At 37.8% G+C, this 23,471-nt stretch overlaps 1 protein-coding gene across 6 annotated transcripts in view; it reads left to right on the top strand.

Annotated features, from left to right (window-relative positions):
- The window catches only part of NCOA7 (nuclear receptor coactivator 7), a 134,785-nt gene that overhangs the window by 57,068 nt on the left and 54,246 nt on the right, over window positions 1-23,471 (top strand). For all 6 annotated transcript variants that reach the window (XM_054697807.1, XM_054697806.1, XM_054697809.1 and 3 more), the window contains one exon: window positions 5,673-5,890. In XM_054697807.1, the coding sequence (XP_054553782.1) occupies window positions 5,673-5,890 (218 nt within the window). The remainder of the gene's footprint in view (window positions 1-5,672; window positions 5,891-23,471) is intronic.

Raw genomic sequence — 23,471 nt, forward strand, 5'->3', positions numbered from 1 at the left:
ATTCTCTCACCCTCCCGCACTTCTGACTGTACCCAGTACATGTATAAACAAACAAATAAATAAATAAAACATGCCTCTAGAAAAATTAAAAAAAGAAAAAAAAAAGAAAGAAAGACACACACCTAAGAAAGAAGCAAAGAGGACTTGAAGGCAGGTATTTCACAGGCTGAGCTTATTCTCAGCAAGGCCTCATTTCCTGAATCTGGAAGTGGCAAGAGTCAGGCTTAGGAAACACTGACTCTAAAGGCCAGCCACTACAATGACAAGGTTGCAGTGGAGCACGAGGGGAGAAAGGGGTCTGGCAAAAGGGAGGGAGTAGCCTCTATGCTGTGATTCACTGTGATAGCTGAACTCTGGACAAAGAATGAGCCATACCCTCCCCCGCTTCTGACTGTACCCAGTGCTTGTATAAATAATAATTAAAAAAAAAAAAAGCCATAGACAGAGATGTAGCAAAATGTTGTCAGAGCTACAGATATTTAAATTTTAAACATTGATTCATCTTATTGTTACAAAAGTAATACATACTTGCTGTGTAAAACAAGGGTTTAAGCACTGCACTGTGAAACTATCTGGAGCCTCTACAGCGGGAGTTCAATTCCTGGCCAGGAAGCTCCCCACATGGCACGGCAGACCTCTCCTGTCTCACTCGCTGCTCCCCTCAGCAGTGTTTTCTGTCTGTCTGCCAGTTCTGCTCCCTACTTTGTCTCTGGTGAATCCTTCACCCTCCTGTGCCTCTGGCTTGTACCCCAGTTCTTATATAAATAAATCTTTAAAAAAAATTAAAAATCAAACAAAAAGCTGGGGGGAAATCCCAAAACTAAAAAAAGGACTATATTGTCCTTATAGTTGGTCAATTCTAACATTTCCTACTTTTGTTTATGGAGTTGCTAGTTATAAATTTCACAGCAGTGCTTTTCTGCATTTGTTTTTAATGTCCTTGGCATATAAATGTGTGCTGTCTTGGCTTTGGACTTTCCCAGGGCTGGGAGCTCAGCAGTGGAAGGAAAATGTAATCAGATGTGAGGGAGCTCATGGATGTGTAGGCTCTTGGGAAGATTTAGTTTGGGTTTAAAATGATTTTTTAAATCTCAAAACAGCTTTAGCATATTTCCTAATCTCAGCCATGTGTGATGGTTACAGCCAGACAGTACCTTGAAATCATGTCAACCTCTTGATTTTATTTACCTTAGAAGTCCCAGAGAATTTATTGTATTTTCCAAGAAGGTCATAGTTGTTTATAGAGAGAATCAAACCCAGATCCCAAATCCTTCCTTCTTGTGAGTGTGCTCTCAGTGAGCCCACTAGATTGCCAGACTATTCTCCCTCATATAGATCACAGACTCTCCAAAGTCCAGTGCATCTTATTTTAAAGCTCACATATATTATGCTGAGGATGATTTTGAGAGGTTCTGGAGGGCCATCTGGCTGTTGGCATAAATTGAGCTTTGTAAAGTCCTTTACTGGTCAACTATGCCATATGACCTTGAGAAATGGCTCTAATTTTTCTCAGCCTCCTTTTTCTTATCTGTAACATGGAGATAAGATTGCCTACCTTATTTTGCTTCTGTGAAGATAGGACAATATTTATAAAGTACATAGCAGAGGACCTGGTTCAATAGTTTACTCAACAGCAGTTGCTATTTGGAGAAAACTTTTCAAATTTTTCACAATATTTTTTAAAAGTAAACCTCAATTTTCATAGAGCTTCCACAGGATCCAGCAATTCCACTCCTAGGTATTTACCCAAAGAACACAGAAACATCAATTCCAAAGAACACCTGCACCCCTATGTTTATAGCAGCACTGTTTACAATAGCTAAGCTTTGGAAACAGCCCAAATGCCCAAAAATAGATGACTGGATCAAGAAGATGTGGTACATATATACCATGGAATATTACTCAGCATTCAAAAAAGATAAACACATGCAATTTGCAGCAACATGGATGACGCTGGAAGGGATCATGCTCAGTGAAATAAGCCAAAAAGAAAAAGAAAAATACCGGATGGTCTCACTCATAGCAGGGATCTAGAAAACTTAAATAAGGGACCAGGAAAATGAATAACTATAAGAGAGTGAAAATCAAAATCAACAAAAACTATGAACCAGAGACACTTTTTGGGGGGTGGGGGGCGGGAGGGGAGGGATTGGGGTCAGAATGGGGGGATTGCAATTGTATGGGGAATACAAAAATAAAATTTATTAATTAAAAAAAAATAAATAAATAAAAAAATAAAAACATCAACAGAATACGTGAAGTTGTTCTTATACTAGGAAGGAGACTTCAAAGACTAAATACTTGCAAAAAATTTGTAAGTCTTATACATTGTATAAATCTGAAAGATACAAAAGGGAACACAATGAAAAGCAATTTTTCTTATTTTCTTTTCCCCCTGGTATTCATTTTCTTTTGCTGGAAACTCACTTTACCATTTTTGTGGGTGTGTACCTCTTTGAGACATATCCTATGCATGTACTCAATAAGCCTTCACTATTAAATCATCTCTATCTTCCTCCTTCCCTCTGATCTCTTATCAGTAGGACTAGCCGTTGAATCAATAACCCTAGGGCACTGCTGTCTAATACTTTGTGTGATGATAAGAGTGTCCTGTATGTGTCCATTGCAATACCCATTAGCTTGTGTCTTTTGAGCTCTTGAAATGTAGCTCTTGCCGCTAAAGGACTGAAGTTATTTAATTTTAAGTTGAATAACCACAGGTGGCTGGCTAGTGCCTACCACATTGGACAAGGCCATGCTAGATATTTATGCCTGTGGCACTTTTTACAAAAACACTTGGACCCAAAATTATGGATTCATGAAGAAGTCATGTAAAACTTGTCATTTAATGTTATTTAAAGAGCTCTGTAGTTTAATGCATTTTAAATTACACTGGATTAATGTATTTTCTTTTTAAATTAAATATCTTAAGGAGACAGGAGTTCATTTCTCAGAGCATGCTGCTAATCAGAAAAAGCTAAGACATGGTATGTTGTAGGAGACCATTGTCTAAGAGCTGATCTCAACTGAGTTCAAACTTAGCCTCATTTATCCACTCATTCATTCAAGAAATATTTGTAGAATACCTAATGTGTACCATACATAGGCCCTGAGAGGACTGTTTAGCAAAACTTAAACAAATCCCAGCTTTCCTGAAGCTTTCACTAAAGCACTAACATAATGAAAGCCTATTCTTAGCCACCTTTTCTATTGCCCCCACTGGAGTCAGCCAGCAACAGGAGAGACCTCTACAGAGACAAAGAAAGGAACTTGCTCAAGGCCCTCGCTTTGATTGCTGCCAGTATTATTTCCTTTAGTAAAGGAAAATGCTTCAGAGGAAAGAGTTCATATAGCTACTATAAATGCTTTCTTTAGCACTCTCATTTATTTCTTCAGTTTGCTAAATCTGAGTTGGGATACTACTCAGATGAAATGAGGGATGCATGTCCTACAAAATACACAAAATTTTAATCTAAGAAGGCCAGTAGATTCCAGAATAAGCCCTATATCATCCCTCTTAGGAAATGCGAAATAAGAAACTCAGATTTCTGTCACTGAGCCACAGTGCCTCATCCTCTGGCTTTGTGTAAGGTCTGAATAGTATAATTGCCCTTATCTTATGACTTTTACATTATCTCCCCAAAGTAGGGATCTGATTGCTTCTTGGTGTGTTAATATCTTATTTGATTTGTGTTATTCTTTTTACTTTTCTGCATTTCCTGTTTTTTTTCCTATCATGCATGTGTATTATTTTCAGAATAAAACAAAGAACAATAAATTATATTATATAAAGTAGTTGTCAGAAAGATAAAGCTGAAATGATTCAGTGGGGCAGAGATCAAGAAATAATGGTGAATCTGAAGAGAGAGTTACAAAATAGAATTGACAGGGCTAGCTACAATAGTGAGAGGGGTTTGATAATGAGCACTTGTTTTATATAACTGATATTTTAAGGAAAGACAAGTATAGCATAACAAAATTAATTTAAAAAAAATAGAGTCACAGCAATTAAATATTAAATGTCTTGTTATTTTCAATTACCTAACTATTTAAGATGATTTGCCAAGTGTGTATGTGTGTGTGTGTGTGTTTTGGTCCATGATGCAAATAAACGTACATTTTGGGATCATTACAAAAGTTAAGTCAAATAAGGGGATTTATTTTCTTGTATGACTTTTTTTAAGTTTATCATAATTTAGTGATAATAAAACACTATTGTGAGAATGTTTTACTTGGATGACTGTAAACTGACTTGAAGAACAAAAGAGACGGCCCAAAAGGTAAAGCCATAAAAGGAATGTTTGAAAAGCATTAACCTATATCACATTAATCAGGCTGGCAGTTATTCCCCTTCGAAAAGGTGTTAAAGGGCCTCCCCTGGTGGTGCAGGCGATTGAGGACCGCGCTGTGAAGCTGTCTGCAGCCTCTGCAGCACCAGTTCAATCCCAGTCAGCTGGCCAGGGTCCCAAGGCGCGGCAGACCTCTCCTGTCTCGCCTGCTGCTCCCCTCAGCAGTGTATTTCGTCAGTCTGCCTGTTCAGTTCCCCACACTGTCTCTGGTGGATCCTCTCACCCTCCCATGCATCTGGCCTGTACCCCTGTTCTTGTATAAATAAATAAATAAATCTTTAAAAAAAGAAAGAAAAGGTGTTAAAAATGTATTTCCATTCTTTAGAGGGAGGATTTTACAGTGAATTTTCAGAACTCACAACCCATTGAGTACGTCGGTCAGCTATTAGTAATCATGATAACTATATATTGTCACTGGAGCATCTTCTATCCCAGGAAATGCAGTTCTTTCTTCAGTGCTAATATGTATATGTGTAAAGAAAAGAATTATTCAGGCCTGAACCAGTTTATATTTCACAAAATCTTTATACTCAATGTAAGCCAATTACAAAGGACTTATCTTTATAAATGTGCTTGTGCATCAGTTCAGGGCCTCCCCGGTGGTGCAGTGGTTGAGCGCTGGGCTGCAAACCTACTCACAGCCTCTGCAGTGCCGGTTCGATCCCCGGCCACTGGCGAGGGTCCCACATGGCGTGCAGACCTGTCCTGCCGGGCCCGCTCCTCCCCTTAGCAGTGTACTTCATCAGTCTGCTGGTTCTGTTCGCCGCTCTGGCTTTGGTGAATTCTCTCACACTCCCATGCTTCTGACTGTACCCAGGCTTGTATAAATAAATAAATAAATAAATAAATAAATAAATAAATCTTTAAAATAAATAAATAAATAGACAAATAAATAAATAAATAAATGTGCTTGTGCATCAGTTCAAAGATAACATTGAAAACTAGAAACACTTTAAAAATGGAACACTCCAAGCATGGCATTTTAGTATGGAAACTATTGATTTTTTAAAAATCACAACATTTTAAAGTCTATAGAAGTATATAGTTTTATTCTCAGATCAAGAGCACTTCACCAACAATTTTCTAAGATCTAAAAAATTTTCTGAGGATCTAAATTTGAAGGACACATGTAAGAATTTATAAACATTAGAAAAGAAAAAAACAATAGGAATATAATTAATAATAATAAAGTGCTTTCTATATATCAGTTTCTTAAAACTTAACAGCATGAAAGTAATAACTTTCTTAAAACTCAGCAGCATGAAATTAAAACAGTTGCTCCTAGCAAATAATTTCTCCATTTTTTTCTCCCTTTACTCCTAGATTGAAAAAGAAAAAGCAAGCCAAACAAAATGCAGAGACAGCCTCAGCCATAGCTGCAAGGACTCAAACTGGAGAAGAAGATACTAATACAGTCACTTTAGAACAAGATAAGTGCAACATTGCTGTGGAAGAATATATTGCTGATGAAAAAAAAAAGAGAAAAAATAATCAGTTAAAGGAGATCAGGCGTACAGAACTAAAGAGATATTATAGTGTTGGTGAGTATTGGTGGCAATACAGCAGTATTTTCATTTATAAAATCTGTAATAATTTTTAAAAGAATAATTTGTAACTCATCACATAATAGTTTAGAAGTTACTATGTGCCTCCAGCCCTTACTTTATAATCTTTTGTAAAGAGATGGCAATGAAATGTTTCTTCACCTTTGTGTTCCCAGCATGTAGCACATAGTTTGTGCTAATAAATATCAAATGATAGCTATTATTTGATTTTTGGCTCCCTTTCCCTGAATGAGAATTGTATTTCTTAGTATATATAGATAGCCATCAAAGAAGGAGACATGGTCCGGCATTTAATATGTTGGGTTTTTTTTTTTTTTTTTGCTTGTTTTTTTTTTTTTTTTTTAAAAAGAGGGCTTGGGAGTTTTAGTTAAGGGGTATTTTAAAGTGAGTCCATAATTTTATATAGTTCTTCAAAACAGCCACTGACCTGAAACTGCATTAGTGAAAGGGCCATGTCTAGTATGATGAGGTGGATAATCCTGCTTTGCTTGTATCTTTCATCTCAACCTACTGCTCTTTTCCCTATCGCCTGCAGCATGTTGAAAAGAGTACACAAAGAAAGGGAACCAGGACTACCAACTTGATATGACACACAGTGTATTTGAGATTTCTAGGTTAAAAGACAGAGACTAAAGGGAGCTCTGAGAACATTTAATAGTGCTCATCAGAAATAAAATGAGCTGCTGTTGGGGTGTGAACAAGGGTTAATGAAGTCAATTCCAATGTAAGTATGTGGGAAGGGTTCCCCATACCAACAGGCAATTCTCAGACACCAGCAGGTGACACTCTCAATTCTGACTCTTTCTACTTGGAGATAACATCAGAGTCCACAGGTTAAGGGCTCAGTCATCCAAGACTGTCCTCTACTTCACATGGCAGTTGTAAGCACAGGTTATAACAACTGAGAAACTCCCACAACTCCCTCCTCAGGTTGGATTAATTTGCCAGCGGGACTCACAGAACTCAGGAAATCTATCTACATGCTAGTTCATCAAGGGCACTAAAAAGACACTAAAACATAGAAATCAACAGCCATATGAAGAGATACATAGGACGAGGTACCCAGAAAAGAAACTCTGTCTACTTGGAACTTGGGGTCTGGAAAGGTCACTGGTCTCCCAACATGGAAACTCATCAGAGCCCCTTCTATTTTTGACTTTTATGCAGGCTTCATTACATAGGCATGATTACTTAAATCATGCATCATTGGCAATTAAACTCAATTTCTAACCCCTCTCCCCTCCCTGGAAATCAGAGAGCAGAACTGAAAGTTCCATCCTCTATTTGTTGTTGGTTTCCCTGGCAACCAGCCCCCATCTTTAGGTATTTTCCAAAGGTCACCTTCTTCATTTAATAAAAGAATTTTTTTCCCTAGAAAACTCCTTTGTTTATTTTTACTGAGGTAAAATTGGTTTAAATATTATATGTTAGTCAAAGACTTAGCATTATACCTCCTCAGATGCATGTCACCACCTCCAGCTCCAAGGTACCCACAGCCCTCCACCATAGTCCATTGTGTCCCCTCCCCACTTTGTTTTCCCCTCCTCGTCTTTTAACCTCAATTTCACAATCAGATTTCTGGGATTTGTTATTGGTTCAGCTTTGTCTGACCATTTTATTTTGTTTCTCTATATTCCACATATAAATGAAACTATCTGGTATTTGTGTTTCTCCTTCTGATTTATTTAACTTAGCATGATCCTTTCCATTTCCATCCATGTTGTCAAAAATGGCAAGAGTTCATCTTAACCAAAGATATGTTTAGCACACTTTCAACATATAGGAAAGTCCAAAGGTTTTGGGAACGTGAGTCAGGAACTATGGGTGAATACCAAATTTGTATGAGAAATATGTTTTTTTATATATCACACATCACAGGATGGTTGTAAGTGTTGACATTGTTCCAACAGAGGTAGACAGATGATATGCCCCAAAAAGCATGTGGTATGTAGCATTCCAGTGGGTTGATGTGATAACAAGGTTAAATAGTTTAATAGCTTAATATTTAATCTGAAGTCATTCCATATTTCATAAAAACTGTAACTTTCAACTGATTGAAAGCCGTTTCTGTAGGATTAAAAAACTTCCTCTTAAAACTTAAAGTGTTGAGTAGTCTCCCTTATTTCCCAAAAGTGAAAGAGGATTAAGGAAAATTGCATTTCACATATTCTTTTGTATATGACTTATAGACACTGGGCATTTGAAAAAAAATTTTTATAGTGTGTCTCTTAAAATATTATCTTTCTTCATCCTTATTTTTTTAAAGATTTATTTATTTATGCATACAAGAGCTGAGGTGCAGGCCAGAGATGTGGGGGGTGAGAGGATTCACCAGAGACAGAGCTGGAAACAGAACAGGCAGCTCTACTGAAATACACTGCTGAGGGGAGTAGCGGGCGAGACAGGAGAGGTCTGCTGCACCATGTGGGTCACCTCCCTGGCCAGGGATTGAACTCGTGCTGCAGTGGCTGTGGATACTTTCATAGTGCTGTGTCTTAATCCCTTGTCCCACTGGGGAGGCCCCTCATTCTTATTTTAAATTCTGTTGCTTATATAGTATTTTAAATTGGAGACACTTTGCTCTGTAAGGTTTTTGTGACAGAGGCTGGTAGAGTCCTATCTACTGAGGTTTCTTTTTAGTCTGATGCTATTCCCTGTGGACACTACATTAGGAAAGCGTTCTAATATGTTGCCTCTGTTGGGTGTGTAATGCTGTGAGTCTGAAACAAAACCCATCATTCCACTTTACCTAAGTAACTCACAAAACCCTTGACTCTACATAAGTATTTCACTTAACTTCACAAAATCAGCTCAGTGATCATTTCTTCCAGCAAGGTTTCCCCTTCTCTGTCAAGGTTAGATTTGCCTTTTGCATTGTCATCTTGGATTTATTCATCTGCTTCCCTATTTATAGGCTGTTATGACTTAAATGCTGTACTGTGAACTTTGTGCAGTATCTGCAGCATTGAAGATACTCTTTAAATGTGCATTGAATGTATGAGTAAATACATAGATGAACACTCTATTTTGATTTGTTTTAGTTTCATGAAAATCCTGGACAGATATAGGTGACAGCACAATAGTTGGGTTAGAATTATCCTGTGATTTTAATTGGGAGCGGTAAGTAAAGAGATGTCAATATAACTTTTCATCTTCTCTCAAAAATGGCAATGGTAACAACTTGTTTAGAGATTTGGGGCTTTTCCTTAGGAGAATCCAGTGCTTGGATAAAACCATTGAATTCCAGAGTTCCTTGTCCATTTTCACACCTGACTGCCATTTTTGCTTTATGTCATAGGACTGACCTAGCACATTCTCTAGGTTGCCATCTCAGGAGATTGTTCTGCACCAGTAGGTGGAGCATTACACTTAAGTGAAGAGTAGTCTGAGCTCCAGTTCACTGCTTCTTTTGGTGGCTCTAGTCTGAGGAGAAGAAATGCTAAAATGGGAGGTTCTTAGCCACACTAAGCATTGGCCTTTATTCTGTAGTTAAAGGGGAGATGTTAGGAAAATTCCATTAATTGTTTTAGGGTAAATATGACTATGAGGCAATGAGCCCGAAGGCAGGTTGTTCTGGTGGGAGACTAGGGCAGAGGAGAAAGGACACGCTGAGGAGAGAGTTTGCTCACAGAAATACAAGTACTTGGTGAACAGTGTGAAGGGGAAATGTGAAGGGGGAAAGGAACCACATCAAGATGTGACAAAACAGAAAACAGAAAAAAGAGGAATAAAGATAGTGAATTAATATTAAGAGATGTTTTTGATTTGTCAAGAGTGGATTTGTCAAGAGGGGCTTAGGTTTCAGGGGTGAAAAATTGCTACTTTACTAGTATGAGGTAAATCCATATGCGTAAAAAAGTCATTCAGGGAACATACTGTTGAAAGTTAAGAAAGTTAATGATTGACAGGGTATAAAATTGCAAAGGAGTTTGATTTCTTTTTTATTTTGTGCACATTTTAATAGTTATTTTTAATATTAATCAGAAAATATAGAAGACTAATATTAGAGTAAATGCAAGAGCTTTATAAAAGGAGTAGACAAATTTAAAGTTCTATTATCAATACAAAAGAAAATACTTTCAGTAGTATCCATTTCCACTTTTACAACATTACCTACCTGAGCTAAGGGTGCATATTTGAAAAGACATTTTCACTTGGTTTCTTTGATTTATCTATGCCTACTGAAAGTCTTGGGTAATCATTCATTACTATGGTCTGACACTTAGAAAAACTCATCAGTTAAGGTGCTGATAAAAAGATGTGATGGCAATATTGAGTCACTAGACTTGTAACAAAATGGTCCCACATTCTAAGAATGTTTTGTTTTGCTGCTGGGAGAGAAGAAAGGAAATGGATAATTACATTGAGGCAGATGGTATCAGGTTGATTCTAGATCCAGCATCTAGCAAGGCACTTCGCACACAGTAAGCATGAAAAAAAAAGTAATAAAAATAAATAAATAAATAAATAAACCCTTTTAGATAAAAAAAACCCTTAGATTAAAAAACCCTTTAGATAAATAAATAAACCCTTTTAGAGTAAGTAAACTCAACGCTTCTGTGCTTGCATTTGTATTTTTGGATATACAGGATTTTTTTCACTTATTTATATATGTAAGCTCCTAAGAAATTGCTTGATAAAAATGCATATTAATATGGTTTCTAAATTAGATATTAACTAATAAATAGTAACTTAAATTTGACATAAATATGTTGGGGTGTTTATATATATATTAAAAATTGTGCCATATTATAATATCAAAATCAATTGAATTGTCATGAATTATATCACATAATTCTCTTCGATTAAAGGAATACATTATTCCTTAATCTTAGAATAGTACCCATCTTTGCCTATGGAAATGCAGAGAATAGGAAATTTACAAATATGGACAACATGTCAATAGGGAAGAACTGAAATACAGGTGTGGAATTGTAAGATTTGAAAGAGATGGAGATACTTTATAAATATAGGAGGTGAGCCTAAATTGAAATAAAATACATTATTATATTCTGTAGTATTTTTAACATAAGAGATTAACACCAAGAATCCTGAATAGTAAAGTGAAATCTTAAGAGAATTATACTTAGATGCTATTGCATCACGAATAAACAAAGGGAATCTGGCCAGTTTTGTGATTATTTTGATCACAGATTCATTTAGAGAATGTTTGCAATGTAAAGAATGAATTTTGCTTTTTAATAATGAATTTGTATTACCTAAATTAAACATTTCAAATAAGAGTTTTCCTCTTGAATTCAAAAGAAATTTAATTTAATAAGAAAAATCAATGAGGGCCTCCCTAGTGGCGCAGGTGGTTGAGCTCAGTGCTGTGAAGCTGTCTGCAGCCTCTGCGGTGAGGGTTCGATCCCGGTTGGCTAGAGAGATACCCACATGGCGTGGCAGACCTCTCCTGTGTCACCTGCTGCTCCTCTCAGCAGTGTATTCCAATCAGTCTGCCTGTTCTGATCCTTGCTCTGTCTCTGGTGAATCCTCTCACCCTCCTGTACCTCTGGTCTGTACCCCGGTTCTTGTATGCATGAATAAATATATCGTTAAAAAAAAGGATTATCAATGAAATTTTCCACTTTTTCATTGATAAACATTCTTGGTTTTTACAACATAAAAGTAACCTACTACTGAGTTAATTTCTCCCAGCCACAACCCTGACACTTTTCCTTTTACACGTTATTTTTTTCTTACTTTTTTAAAAAAATGCATGAAGATTTCCTAGCTGTCAGTTGTTTTTGTTTCACATGACAAGTTCTGAAAGCCGAAGTTATATTATTTTGACAAATTAGTTTCCAAACATAAAAGTAGGTCAAGCCACAAATGTGTAACAGCATCGTTCTTCTCTACAAAAGTAATGATCTTTCTGGTACTTTAGAGCTCAAAGAATCAAAGAATACAGTGTAAGATGGCTTTTCATGTGTAAAAAAAATCAAGAATATGATTTTATGTTTAATAAAATAATATAAAGATTTTAGGAATTTGGGTATAAAATAGATGGAAACTATTAGGATGGAATTAATTAGATCTGTGCTTCTTGGGGATCATCAAGAAGGTAGGCTTAATGTTTAACTGAAGTCTTACCATGAAAATGATGTGGTGAACAGGACAAACCTGAGTTCTCCCAGGATGCACAGGATTGTTGTAGAAGGAATGCAAGGGATAAGAGAGAAGAGGGTTGATATGACAGGCATGAGGGAGGCATCTGAGGATCAAAGTTACTCTTGGTAAAGAGGTCAAAACAATGGGAACTGAAGCAGGAATCAAGTGTAGTATACAAAGAGTGCTTTCCTGAGGTGAAAATCACACCTGAGTTTGGAAATCAAAAGAATTCACCATAGGCAAAATTAAAGGGAAAATCTGCACTTAAGAGAAACTGTTAAATGTTTACAGATCATGAATAAATGGCTAAAACAATCCTTTAAAATACTGTCATTGACAAAGGAGCAAAGAGATAGGCACAGATTTTTATGCAGCAGTAAACACCAGAGGAATTCAGTCTTCTTCAGAGTTGTGATGTGAAAGTTGTTTTTCAAGCTGAAAGGCAAGACATTCTTAGACATGCAAGGTCTTAGGAAACATCCCTCTTGTGTCATACCTTTCCTGAAGTAAATTTACTGAGAGGGAGAGATATTCTTTTTAAACTGATATACATCTGATATACATGTCAAAATCTAATCCTCAAGAATGAAAAGTTGTAAAAGAATTGCTGATGAGCATTGTAACTCATTAAACATAAAAATATATAACCATTGTAAATATGATTGTAAATACAAAAAAATCATAATTATTTTTTCCAGTTACTGAAATATAATTGACAAAACTTTATGTTTAAGTATACATGAATGCATGTATAAGTGTGTGTAGAGGTGGGGGGGTTGTATATTGCAATTTTGCAAAATAATAACCATAGCTTTAGCTAAAACCTCCATCAGGTTACATAATTACCATTTCTTTTTTTGTGTAGTGAGAACACTAAAGATCTCTCAGCATCTCTCAAGTATGTAATACAGTATTAATAACTATAATCATCATGCTGTACATTAGATCTTCAGAATGTGCTCATAGCAAAAATTCATATCCTTTGACCAAGGCCTCCTCACTTCTCCCATTTCCCAGCCCCTGGTAACTTGGCTGTGATTACTTTGCTCAAGGCAAATTCCTTCTCCAGCATTCCCATTAACCCAATATATTGTAATCCTTTCTTGTTGGAACAAAAAGTACAGTTACTGAATCAAGCAGCTATATCTTAAAAAAACCCAAAAACTGTTGAACTTTGAGTCTGTTAGGGGACAAGTCTAGTCCCGTTATAGTCATAGTGGTCTGCAAATCCCACTCCCTAATTATTCTGTCATCTTATGTCACTTCTGTATTAAGAAAGAATTCACTGTGAGACAAATTGCTCAAATGTGATTTGGGCTGAGGGTAGGATAAGAGATTAGACTAAATATGACTGGTGATTTTTCAGTCTAAGTGATTTTGAAAAATCAAATTGTAAGCAACTTGGGTAGGGTACAAAGGAAAAATACTCTAATACATTGATGATGGAAAAGTAAACTGGTCAAATCTTTTTGGGAGGAAGTTTGATCATTTTTATTATGAGACTTAACCTTTTGCCTACTTCTGTTATAGAGCAACCCCGATATTAAACGGGTTCCTGGCTGTGGGTCCTCACCCGCGCGCTTTAAAGGGACTTATGAATACTCTACTACAGACACACACAAAAAGGTTAATAAAAAGTTTATTTACAAGAGGAAAGGAAATAAGGAAAATGTACAACTCAGGGAGAAAATAGGGAAATAAAGTCTTTAATGCGGGGCCTCCCCGGTGGCTCAGCGGTTGAGCGCTGGGTTGCGAAGCTGCCCGCAGCCTCTGCAGTGCCAGTTCGATCCCCGGCTGCTCCCCGGCCACCGGAGGAGGGTCCCGCATGGAGCACAGACCTCCCCTGCCGCCCGCTGCTCCCCTCAGCAGTGTACTTTGGTCCTTCTGCCTGCTCTGCTCCCCGCTCTGGCTCTGGTGAATTCTCTCACCCTCCCGCACTTCTGACTGTACCCAGTGCATATATAAACAAAACAAATAAATAAATAAATAAATAATGCCTCTATTTAAAAAAAAAAAAAATAAATAAAGTGTTTAATGCGTCCTACCCTATCCGACGACCTGGAAACCCAAAGTCACTCTCAGAGCTGGCCGGACGCTGCGAGCTGGTGGAGAGCCAAATGGGGTCCCCCAAAGCCCACGTGTCTGCCTTTTATATCCACCTGGCTGCTTAACCCCACCCTCAGGTCCCAGCCACCTTCCCTTTGGTGGTGATGGGATTTGGAGTTCCCAGTGTCTTTGGCTTTGGCCTGGGGTGGGGGTGGAGTCCACAAAGCCTATATGGAATTTGCTTTGGGACATCCTTTTCCCCCTAACACTTTGACACAATAATTCTGTTTGCAGAAATTCATCTAAAAGAAATCATCAAGAGCATATGGGATTTAACTAGTTACTATCATTGCATTGTTTACAGTAGAGGGAAAGTGAAAATAACATAAATTATATAAAATGGAATACTATATGCCATTTTTAAATGATACAGAAAAACAGTTAATGAAATGGGAAATTTACACAAAATATTGCTAAGTAAAAAAGTAGTTTGACAATAATGTATAGACTATGATTTCATTTTATTTCACTTCTGTAGATATAAAAAGAGGCATGGGAAATAACTGGAAGTATGTTCACCAGAATGCAAGCATCGGTTGTCTCTTAACAGGGGTAAAATAGGTGATTTGTGTTTTCTTTTGTTCAACTGTAATTTTTAATGACCATATGTGGTCTTGACTTACATAGAATTGTTTTTTATATTTCCATATTTTCTCTAAAGTTTAAATTTACTCAATTAAGTCCTTTATCTATTATAAATAGTAAAAGGCCATTTTGAAAGAGTTTTTAGAGGGCAGAAAGAAGACAGAACAGAAAGAAGTAGCAGCAGATATAGGAAAGAACAGAAGGAACCTATTGTGGATGAGTGTCTCCTGTGGACTAGACACCTTACTTCATTATTTAATTTACTATTTATCATGATCTAGAAACTGAGTAACTCAGCAGAGGGTCCCACCACGGGTCAGCAAGAAACAGGGATTTAAGCCCTGCTTTCTGCTACCCAAGTGAATCTTCATACATCATTTTGCTTCCCCTGAATCAACTCTGAGTGAAAAAACAAGGCAAAAGTTAAATATGTTAGTGCCTTCTCCCTTGCCTCTAGAACTCTGTTGTTTCTTAGGAGAAATTGACTAGGGATTTCTTTCCCCTGAGCTATATATAACATGATTGATGACAAGATTGAAATTTCCCTGTGGATCCAACTACTTGACCTTGTCATATATGTAGTTACATTAAAAACACTCACTAGTTTTAGGAATCATATAAGTCAAATGCTGACAGAAAAACCAAAACAATCTGCTTCCAAAGATACAGAGTAAGGTTAGTATAGTCATTTCATAAACACAAAGGACATGCTCAGTGCTCATGGTGCTCTGAGGAAGTGAGGTAAAGTGTTCCGTGATAGACAACTTTCCTGTCTTTCTTGAATTGTAGACTTGTTTTCCTTACTGCTATTTCAGTCAAGGACTGTATTGCCTGTGATGTGTTTGAAGGAGGAAAAATAACATCTACTGTTATCCTTGTGTCAACAGAGGATAAATCCTGGCGTTCATACTGAGTATGGAGTTAATTCTTCCCCTGAACTTTCTAAGCACAGAAGATGAAGGCTCCTTATGAGAGAGCTTTTAAAATTTTATTGTAACAACTTATTATTCAGGTATTCCAGTAGTTACACTTAAGATGCTAGATATAACTATAGACAATTTTAATTGTGCTTTTGACAGACCAATAAATTGGATAGTATACATCACTGATAATCTTTTGGTAAATATAAGTCCTATATTCAGAGACATTTGTGATTTTGTTTGTTACTATTAAAACTTCAATTCATTTGCATTGATCTGAGAGTGATCTAGATTTTTCTCCAAACATCAGCCAGTGTTTACCCAAGCTCAGTTAATAATAGTCCTTAAGCTTTCCTGAGTCCTTTCTTCTCACTTCGCAGAATACTTTACCTGAGCTGAACTGCCTTATCCAGTCCTGACAGTAACACTCTGTAGGGTAAATGGTTTTCAGGCTTTTCTGCCCTCCCACCATTAGGATTGCCCTGCCTGATGGGTCATCTGCAGTTGTTACATTGTTGTAAACTGTGTTATTCTGTGGGCTGTGGCTCAGTATTGAGATATCTGCCAAAAGAAGCAGAAGCCGGAGAAGAGGCAGGAGAGAAAGAAGGGAAGAAGGAAAGCCAGAGAAGCCCAGAGTGAAGACTTGCAGGGGGGGCTTGGAGGCTTGCCGGCCTCCTGGGCCCCTGGCACCCCTGCCTGCCATGTACTTGTTTGCCACACTACATGTACATGTGAAGCTCAATAAAAGCCTGAGAAAGCCACCAAACTCAGGACTCCTCCTGTACCCATCTGCTGGATTATAAAGAAACTGCCTGTAGTGGCAGGATGGCCACAGTGCAGGTTATCTAGGATCCGAGCAGACGGGCAGGTAAAGGAAGAGTCCTGGAGCCCTTGGTGGCTTTCTCAGGCTTTTATTGAGGTTTACATGTACATGTAGTATGGCAAACAGGTACACGGCAGTCAGGGGTGCCAGGGGCCCAGGAGGCCAGCAGGCCTCCAAGCCCCCCGCAAGTCTTCACTCCAGGCTTCTCAGGCCTTCTTTCTTTCTCTCTCCCACTTCTCTCCTGCTTCTGCTTCTCTTGGTGACTACCTCATTACTGCTCCCATGGTCCACTGCAGTAAACAATACAACAATATAACATCTGCAGGTGCCCCATTAAGTAGGCCAATCCTAATGGTGGGAGGGCAGAAAAGCCTGAAAAACCATTTACCCCACACCGCCCAGTGCCCATCCTGCCCCTACGCACTCCTTGGAGTTGAGTTGGCATCCCCCTTTACTTGCTGGGAAGCTGATTAAGTCATGTTAATTATTGAGGATATGCATGGACGGAACAGGACTTTCATTCTGGCTCTGATATCAAAGCTTCCTGGCATGAAGTTACATGACAATTAAGGGAAAAGCCAATCTTTTCTTACTGGTTTATAAAGCACTTTTATTTTACACTAATGTCCTTCATGTCAACTTAGTCATAACTAAGTTCTGACTCTTAGTTATTTCACCACAATGTTTAATTTCTGTGGCTTTATAATCATGTGCTCTGACATCAAGAAGGTTTTCCTACCTTTCTTTATCTTTTAAAAATAATCTTGGATAGTATTATGTATTTATGGATCCAGATAAATCTGCTTATCAAGGTGGCATGTTTCTCTTCTTCATGTTTAAAAAAATGTTATCTAAGTTGCATTAAATCTAAACATCAATTTGAAAATATTTACAAGAATAAGATTCCTATTGAGGAGCATTTTCTGTAGCTGCCTTTATTCAAACTTCCATTAATACTTCAGTAAGCCTTCAGAATTTTACATACACACATGTATATAGAGTTTACCATTATTTTTCTTATTTATACCTATATATTTTCTAATTTAATAGCTCTGAGCCTGGGACATTTCCAAATACATTTCTATTAAACATAAAAGATTTTTCTATCTGGTCACCTTACTGAACAAGTTTATGGTTTCTAGGTATTTTCATGATGTTGGTTCTTTAGGTAGACAATTTTTCTGCTAATAATGAAAATTTCATTTCTCTCAATATTTAATACTTTTAATCCATTGCTTTAAATGGAGATTTCAGAACAAAATTAAGTATCACCATAATGATAGGAATTCTTATTTTTAGATTGGTTAGTGCTTTACTTTTAATGTTTGGTTTGGTTTCTGACATAGCATTACCTCAGTTTAAACATATGCTTTAGGATTGTTTAGAATAGTGCTTAGTTTCTATAGAGGCCATTGAGGAACAAGTGGGACCTGGAGTACATTCGTCCACAGGTGTTGCCTTACAGTGCTGTTAAAAGTGGCTTCTAATGAATGGCAGGGATTCTCTCTTCATGTTCGGGGTTTCCAAACTGTCCCCATTATGTTTGTAGTGTTTCTACTTTCATTTCCACTAGAGTTTATTTTTTCACCTTAGATACTTGTGGTTTAGCTTTGCATCACATAGGTTAGCTTTTTTGTTGTAATTTAGTGGAGTGGGAGCTGTGATGCCCAGAAGCCTTAAAAGCTTTGCTGAAATTGCTCTTAGGCTTTTGTTTTCCCCAGAACAACAGTTGTACAAGGAAGAGAGTAGAGCTTGAGTAGGGCTTATGGTTCCCTCCCACTGCACAACCTGGAGTCTTTCCTCTATAAAACTAGACTGTGGCCGCAACAGTATCTTAGTGTACTGCATTTAGGTAATTAACATGCCACTGCAGATCTAGCAGTATATTAAGAAGTCATTAAGATTTTATTCTTAGTGAAAATTGCTTTTGATACACACTTCAGGGTCCCATTGCTTTTGCGGAAGTGTAGTTCTTATGAATATTAAAGAGTAAAAACTTACTCATCATGTTAAAGAAATTTATTACAATTCTTCATTTCCTAAGATTGGATTTTTTTTTAAAAAATTGTTCTTTTCAGAAATATAATCACTGCTTAGTTTTGTCAGTGCTTTTTTTTGAGCATGTATCAAAGTAAGCAAAAATGGTTCATTTCCTTTAAACATCTTACAATAATCATATTAATGTTATATCACTACTGTGTTTCTGGAATGAAACTTTGTTTATAATTTTTTTAACATGCTACTTTATTCAAATTGCTTTTTCCTTATTTCAACTGCATTATTAATAATAAGAGCACTTGTGAAACACACTAGGTCAGACTGATATAAACACTATATCATTTCATTGAATTATTTAAAGAACATTATCAGATACCACTTCACTTTATAGATAATCAGGAAAAAGATTTCAAGTAACTTGTTAAACATCCAGCCATGAGAATGTGTCAGGGTTATTAGCTGAACACAGCTCATTTTTTTTTTAATTTTTTAATTTTTATTTTTTTAATAATAAATTTTATTTTTATATTCCCCATACAATTTCAACCCCTCCATTCTGACCCCAATCCCTCCCTTCCCTCCCAAAAAAGTGTCTCTGGTTCATAATTTTTGTTGATTTTCACTTTCTTATAGTTATTCAATTTCGTGGTCCCTTATTTAAGTTTTCTAGATTCCTGCTATGAGTGAGACCATCCGGTATTTTTCTTTTTCTTTCTGGCTTATTTCGCTGAGCATGATCCCTTCCAGCGCCATCCATGTTGCTGCAAATTGCATGTGTTTATCTTTTTTGAATGCTGAGTAATATTCCATGGTATATATGTACCACATCTTCTTGATCCAGTCATCTATTTTTGGGCATCTGGGCTGTTTCCAAAGCTTAGCTATTGTAAATAGTGCTGCTATAAACATAGGGGTGCAGGTGCTCTTTGGAATTGATGTTTCTGTATCCTTTGGGTAAATACCTAGGAGTGGAATTGCTGGATCATATGGAAGCTCTATGTTTAGTAGGTCCAGAAATCTCCAGACAGCTCTCCACAGTGGTTGGACCAGTTTGCACTCCCACCAACAGTGCAGAAGAGTTCCTTTTTCTCCACACCCTCGCCAACATTTGTTGTTGCTAGTTTTTTTAATATGTGCCATTCTCACTGGTGTGAGATGGTATCTCATGGTAGTTTTGATTTGCATTTCCCTGATTACAAGTGATGTTGAACATTTTTTCATATGCCTGTTGGCCATTTGCATTTCCTCTTCAGAGAAGTTTCTTTTTAGCTCTTCTGCCCATTTTTTGACTGGATTATTTTCTTTGTTGTTGTTGAGTCTCATTAGCTCTTTGCAGATTTTTGTGATCAGTCCTTTATCATTAGTGTTGTGTGCAAAAATTGTCTCCCAGTTGGTGGGGTTTCTCTTTATTTTTGTTATTGTCTCTTTTGCTGTGCAGAAGCTCTTTAATTTGATGTAGTCCCAGCTGTTTATCTTTGCCTTCACTATCACTGCTTTGGGTGATGTGTCTGTAAAGATGTCTTTGATGTGCAAATCACGTAGCATTTCGCCTATATTTCCTTCTATGTATTTTATGGTTTCAGGTCTTATGTCTAGTTCTTTAATCCATTTTGAGTTGATTTTTGTGTATGGTGTGAGGTAGTGGTCAAGCTTCATTCTTTTGCATGTAGCGACCCAGTTTTCCCAGCACCATTTATTGAACAAACTTTCTTTGCTCCAATGCATAGTCTTTGCTCCTTTGTCAAAGATTAGTTGATCATAAATCTGTGGGTTTATTTCTGGATTTTCTATTCGATTCCATTGGTCTGTATGTCTGTTCTTGTTCCAATACCATGCAGTTTTGATGATTATGGCTTTGTAGTATAGTTTGAAGTCTGGGAGTGTGATGCCTCCATTCCCTTCTTTTTTTTTCAGTAGAGCTTTGGCTATTCGGGGTTTTTTGTGATTCCATATGAATTTCATCAATAATTGTTCTATTTCTTTGAAGAATGACATTGAAATTTTGATTGGAATAGCATTGAATCTGTATATTGCTTTTGGTAGGATGGCCATTTTAATAATGTTTATTCTTCCAATCCATGAGCAGGGGATGTCTTTCCATTTCTTTGTGTCTTCTTCTATTTCTTTTAATAGGAACACAGCTCATTTGACCCCCAAACCAACTGTAATCAGAAAGATGTTTGGTAGCATAAGGGAGATGACACATGACCTGATTTTATGGTTAATGACATCAAAACTATGACATCCAAGTGCATTGGTTCTCAATATAGGGATATGACTATCATTGTAAATGGATCCTCCTGTCTCTAAAGGTGTCCCTTCCTTAGAAAGAGGTAGAGACACAATCTTTGCCTCAGTGAGTCCGCTTCAAATGGATGCCGTGACAACCATCTTCCTTCTTTAGAGATGTTTTGGGCCCCACGTTGTCAGCCTGTGCATCTGTTTCAGATGATTTTATGAGAGAAAAGAGGAGAGAAAGAATTGATTGTTCAAGGGGAGTTAGCAATGAAGGGAACTCACAAACTGACCAGTGAGAACTGTTCTTGATATAACTTAAAAACTTGTTAATTTTTTTTTTTTTTTTTTTTTTTTTCTGTGGGACACTCGCTGGCGGCCGGGGAATGAACTGGCGCTGCAGAGGCTGCGGGCAGCCTCGCAGCCCAGCACTCAACAGCTGCGCCACCAGGGGAGGCCCAAAAACTTGTTAATTTTTAATGTTCTGTTTGTGCTTGTCAAAATAATATCAGGGAAAAAGGCGCTATATATGGTCTTTTTTTTCCTTCCTATGCCTATATTGATATTATGCACTCAAGAGCCAGGGAATTCACATGTGTCTCTTCTGTTTGCAAGTACAGCAGTGAATATTGGCCTCTCCTAACTTCACCTGGCCCTGGTGGTCTGTGACAGGATGCGAAGGTTGAATAACATTGATATTGCCTCATTCTTGTTTTACTCTCAGAATGAGAACATGTCACCAATGCCATATCCCTTACCAACCCTAGTCAACACCCAGCTTCCCAGCACACAAACACTTGTGATCTCTGCTTGAATTCTCCTCTTTGAATCTGGACTTTTCTTCTTTTCCATACACCTGTACTCTTATCTGTGGTAGCCAAAATACCTCCAGATGTCTATGTGCCAATTTATAAAACCTGTTAGGTTACAGGACAAAGGTCAAATCTGTAGGTGAAATTTAGATTGCTCATCTTCTGACCTTAAGGAGATTAGGCTGTGCTATTTAGGTATGTTCAGTGTAAACACCAGGATCTTTAATAGTGAATGAAGCAACAGAAGAGAGAACTAGGGAAGTGGCTGTGGGAGAAAGTCTCCACTTTTCATTGCTAACTTAGCAGATGGAGGAAGGGACTTTGAGTCAAGGAAGGCGGCCCACTTCTAGGAGTTGGAGAAAGCGTAGAAGCTGATCTTCCTCCAGAACCTGCCAGTCAACACTGTGATTATAGCCCATGGAGACCCCTATCAGACTTGGAAACCATGGATCTGTAAATGTAGGGTAAATGGAAGTGATCAGATTTTTTCTGTCCTCCCGCCATTAGTATCTATGATTGACACCGCTGGTCTTACATGCGTGCCCAATGGCACAGCAGCAGAGAACATAAGGAGGCAGAGGACTATGTGGCAGAGAACAGTAGAGATCAGCGGTGGAGAGACTGCAAAAGAATGACAGAGAGCTTAGAAAGGGTAAAGATTTGCCTGGGGTTAGGAGGCTTCCCTGTCTGCCCTGCACCTGGTTGCCTCACTACAAATGGCACAGAAAGATCATTAAAAACCTGAAAAGCCACTGAGGGCTCCAGGACTCCTGCTTTACCCCTCTGCCTCGATCAGAGAAAACCTGCTCCGTGCCTTGCTGGCAGTACAGTAAGATAGTAAATTTATATTTATTTTTAATTTAGATGCACTAAGGTTGTAGTAATTTTACAGCAGCAACAGGAAACAAATACATTGTGCCATTCTCCTAAGTCCAGCATCCCACCCTCTTACCTACCACTGCTCTAGCTGCAGCTGCCCCTACAGGTGCCATTACAACAAGGCCCATTGCCCTAGTGTTGAGCTCCTATCCTGGGTGAATCTATGTTTTATCTTAATATTCATATTACTGAAACCTTACTTTTGTCATAGTAACTTCTAAATTTCACAAGCCATTAAGCCCTCATTCCTGTCTTTACCTTGTTACATTTTTAGTTAGTGAAGTTACTCCTTCTTTACTGATGGGGTTAACACTGTCTTGAGGTTCCCCATTTTTAACCCCAATAACTCTCACCTCACTATTACCCATTTCCAGGTTTCTGTCTCTTAGCTTTGGAGGAGTATTTGATCGTCCCAGTACAACTAAATATTTTTTTCCCATAATTTTTGTGACATACTCATTTTCCCATTCTTTTTTTAAAGAGTTATTTATTTATAAAAGAGCTGGGGTATAGGCCAGAGGCGTGGGAGGGTGAGAGAATTCACCAGAGACAGAGTGGGGAACAGAACGGGCAGACGGACCAAAAAACTGCTGAGGGCAACAGCAGGCGAGACAGGAGAGGTCTGCCATGCCATGTGGGTATCTCCCTGGCCGGCTGGGATCAAACCTGTGCTGCAGAGGCTGTGGACAGCTTCACAGCACTGCTCTCAACCTTCTGTGCCACCGAGGAGGCCCTCGTTTTCCCATTCTTTTAACTGACTGCCTCCTCCCCAAATATCAGCCATACTTCTTATCACTCCCCATGTCTAAGTGTACCTTAGGTTCTGTCCTCAAACCATAAATCTCTTAAAATGTATCCCATTGGCACCTGCAACCTAAAATAAGATGAAACAGACACCACTGCGAAAGATTCCTTCTTATTCAGCTTCCATGTCCTTCTAGGCTCCAGATAGACTCCTGAATATTCACTTCTTTCAGGTCCAACTCATAGAAAAAAAGATGAGTTCTCTTGGTAATGATGTATTGAGGCTCTCCTCGGATGCAGGAACCAAGATCCTTGTTTCTCGGACACTCCTGGTCCTCTTACTG

This window comes from Talpa occidentalis, unplaced genomic scaffold (genome assembly GCF_014898055.3).
Source record: "Talpa occidentalis isolate TD23 unplaced genomic scaffold, MPIMG_talOcc4v2.1 talOcc4.2, whole genome shotgun sequence".
In the NCBI taxonomy this organism is placed as follows: Eukaryota; Metazoa; Chordata; class Mammalia; order Eulipotyphla; family Talpidae; genus Talpa; species Talpa occidentalis.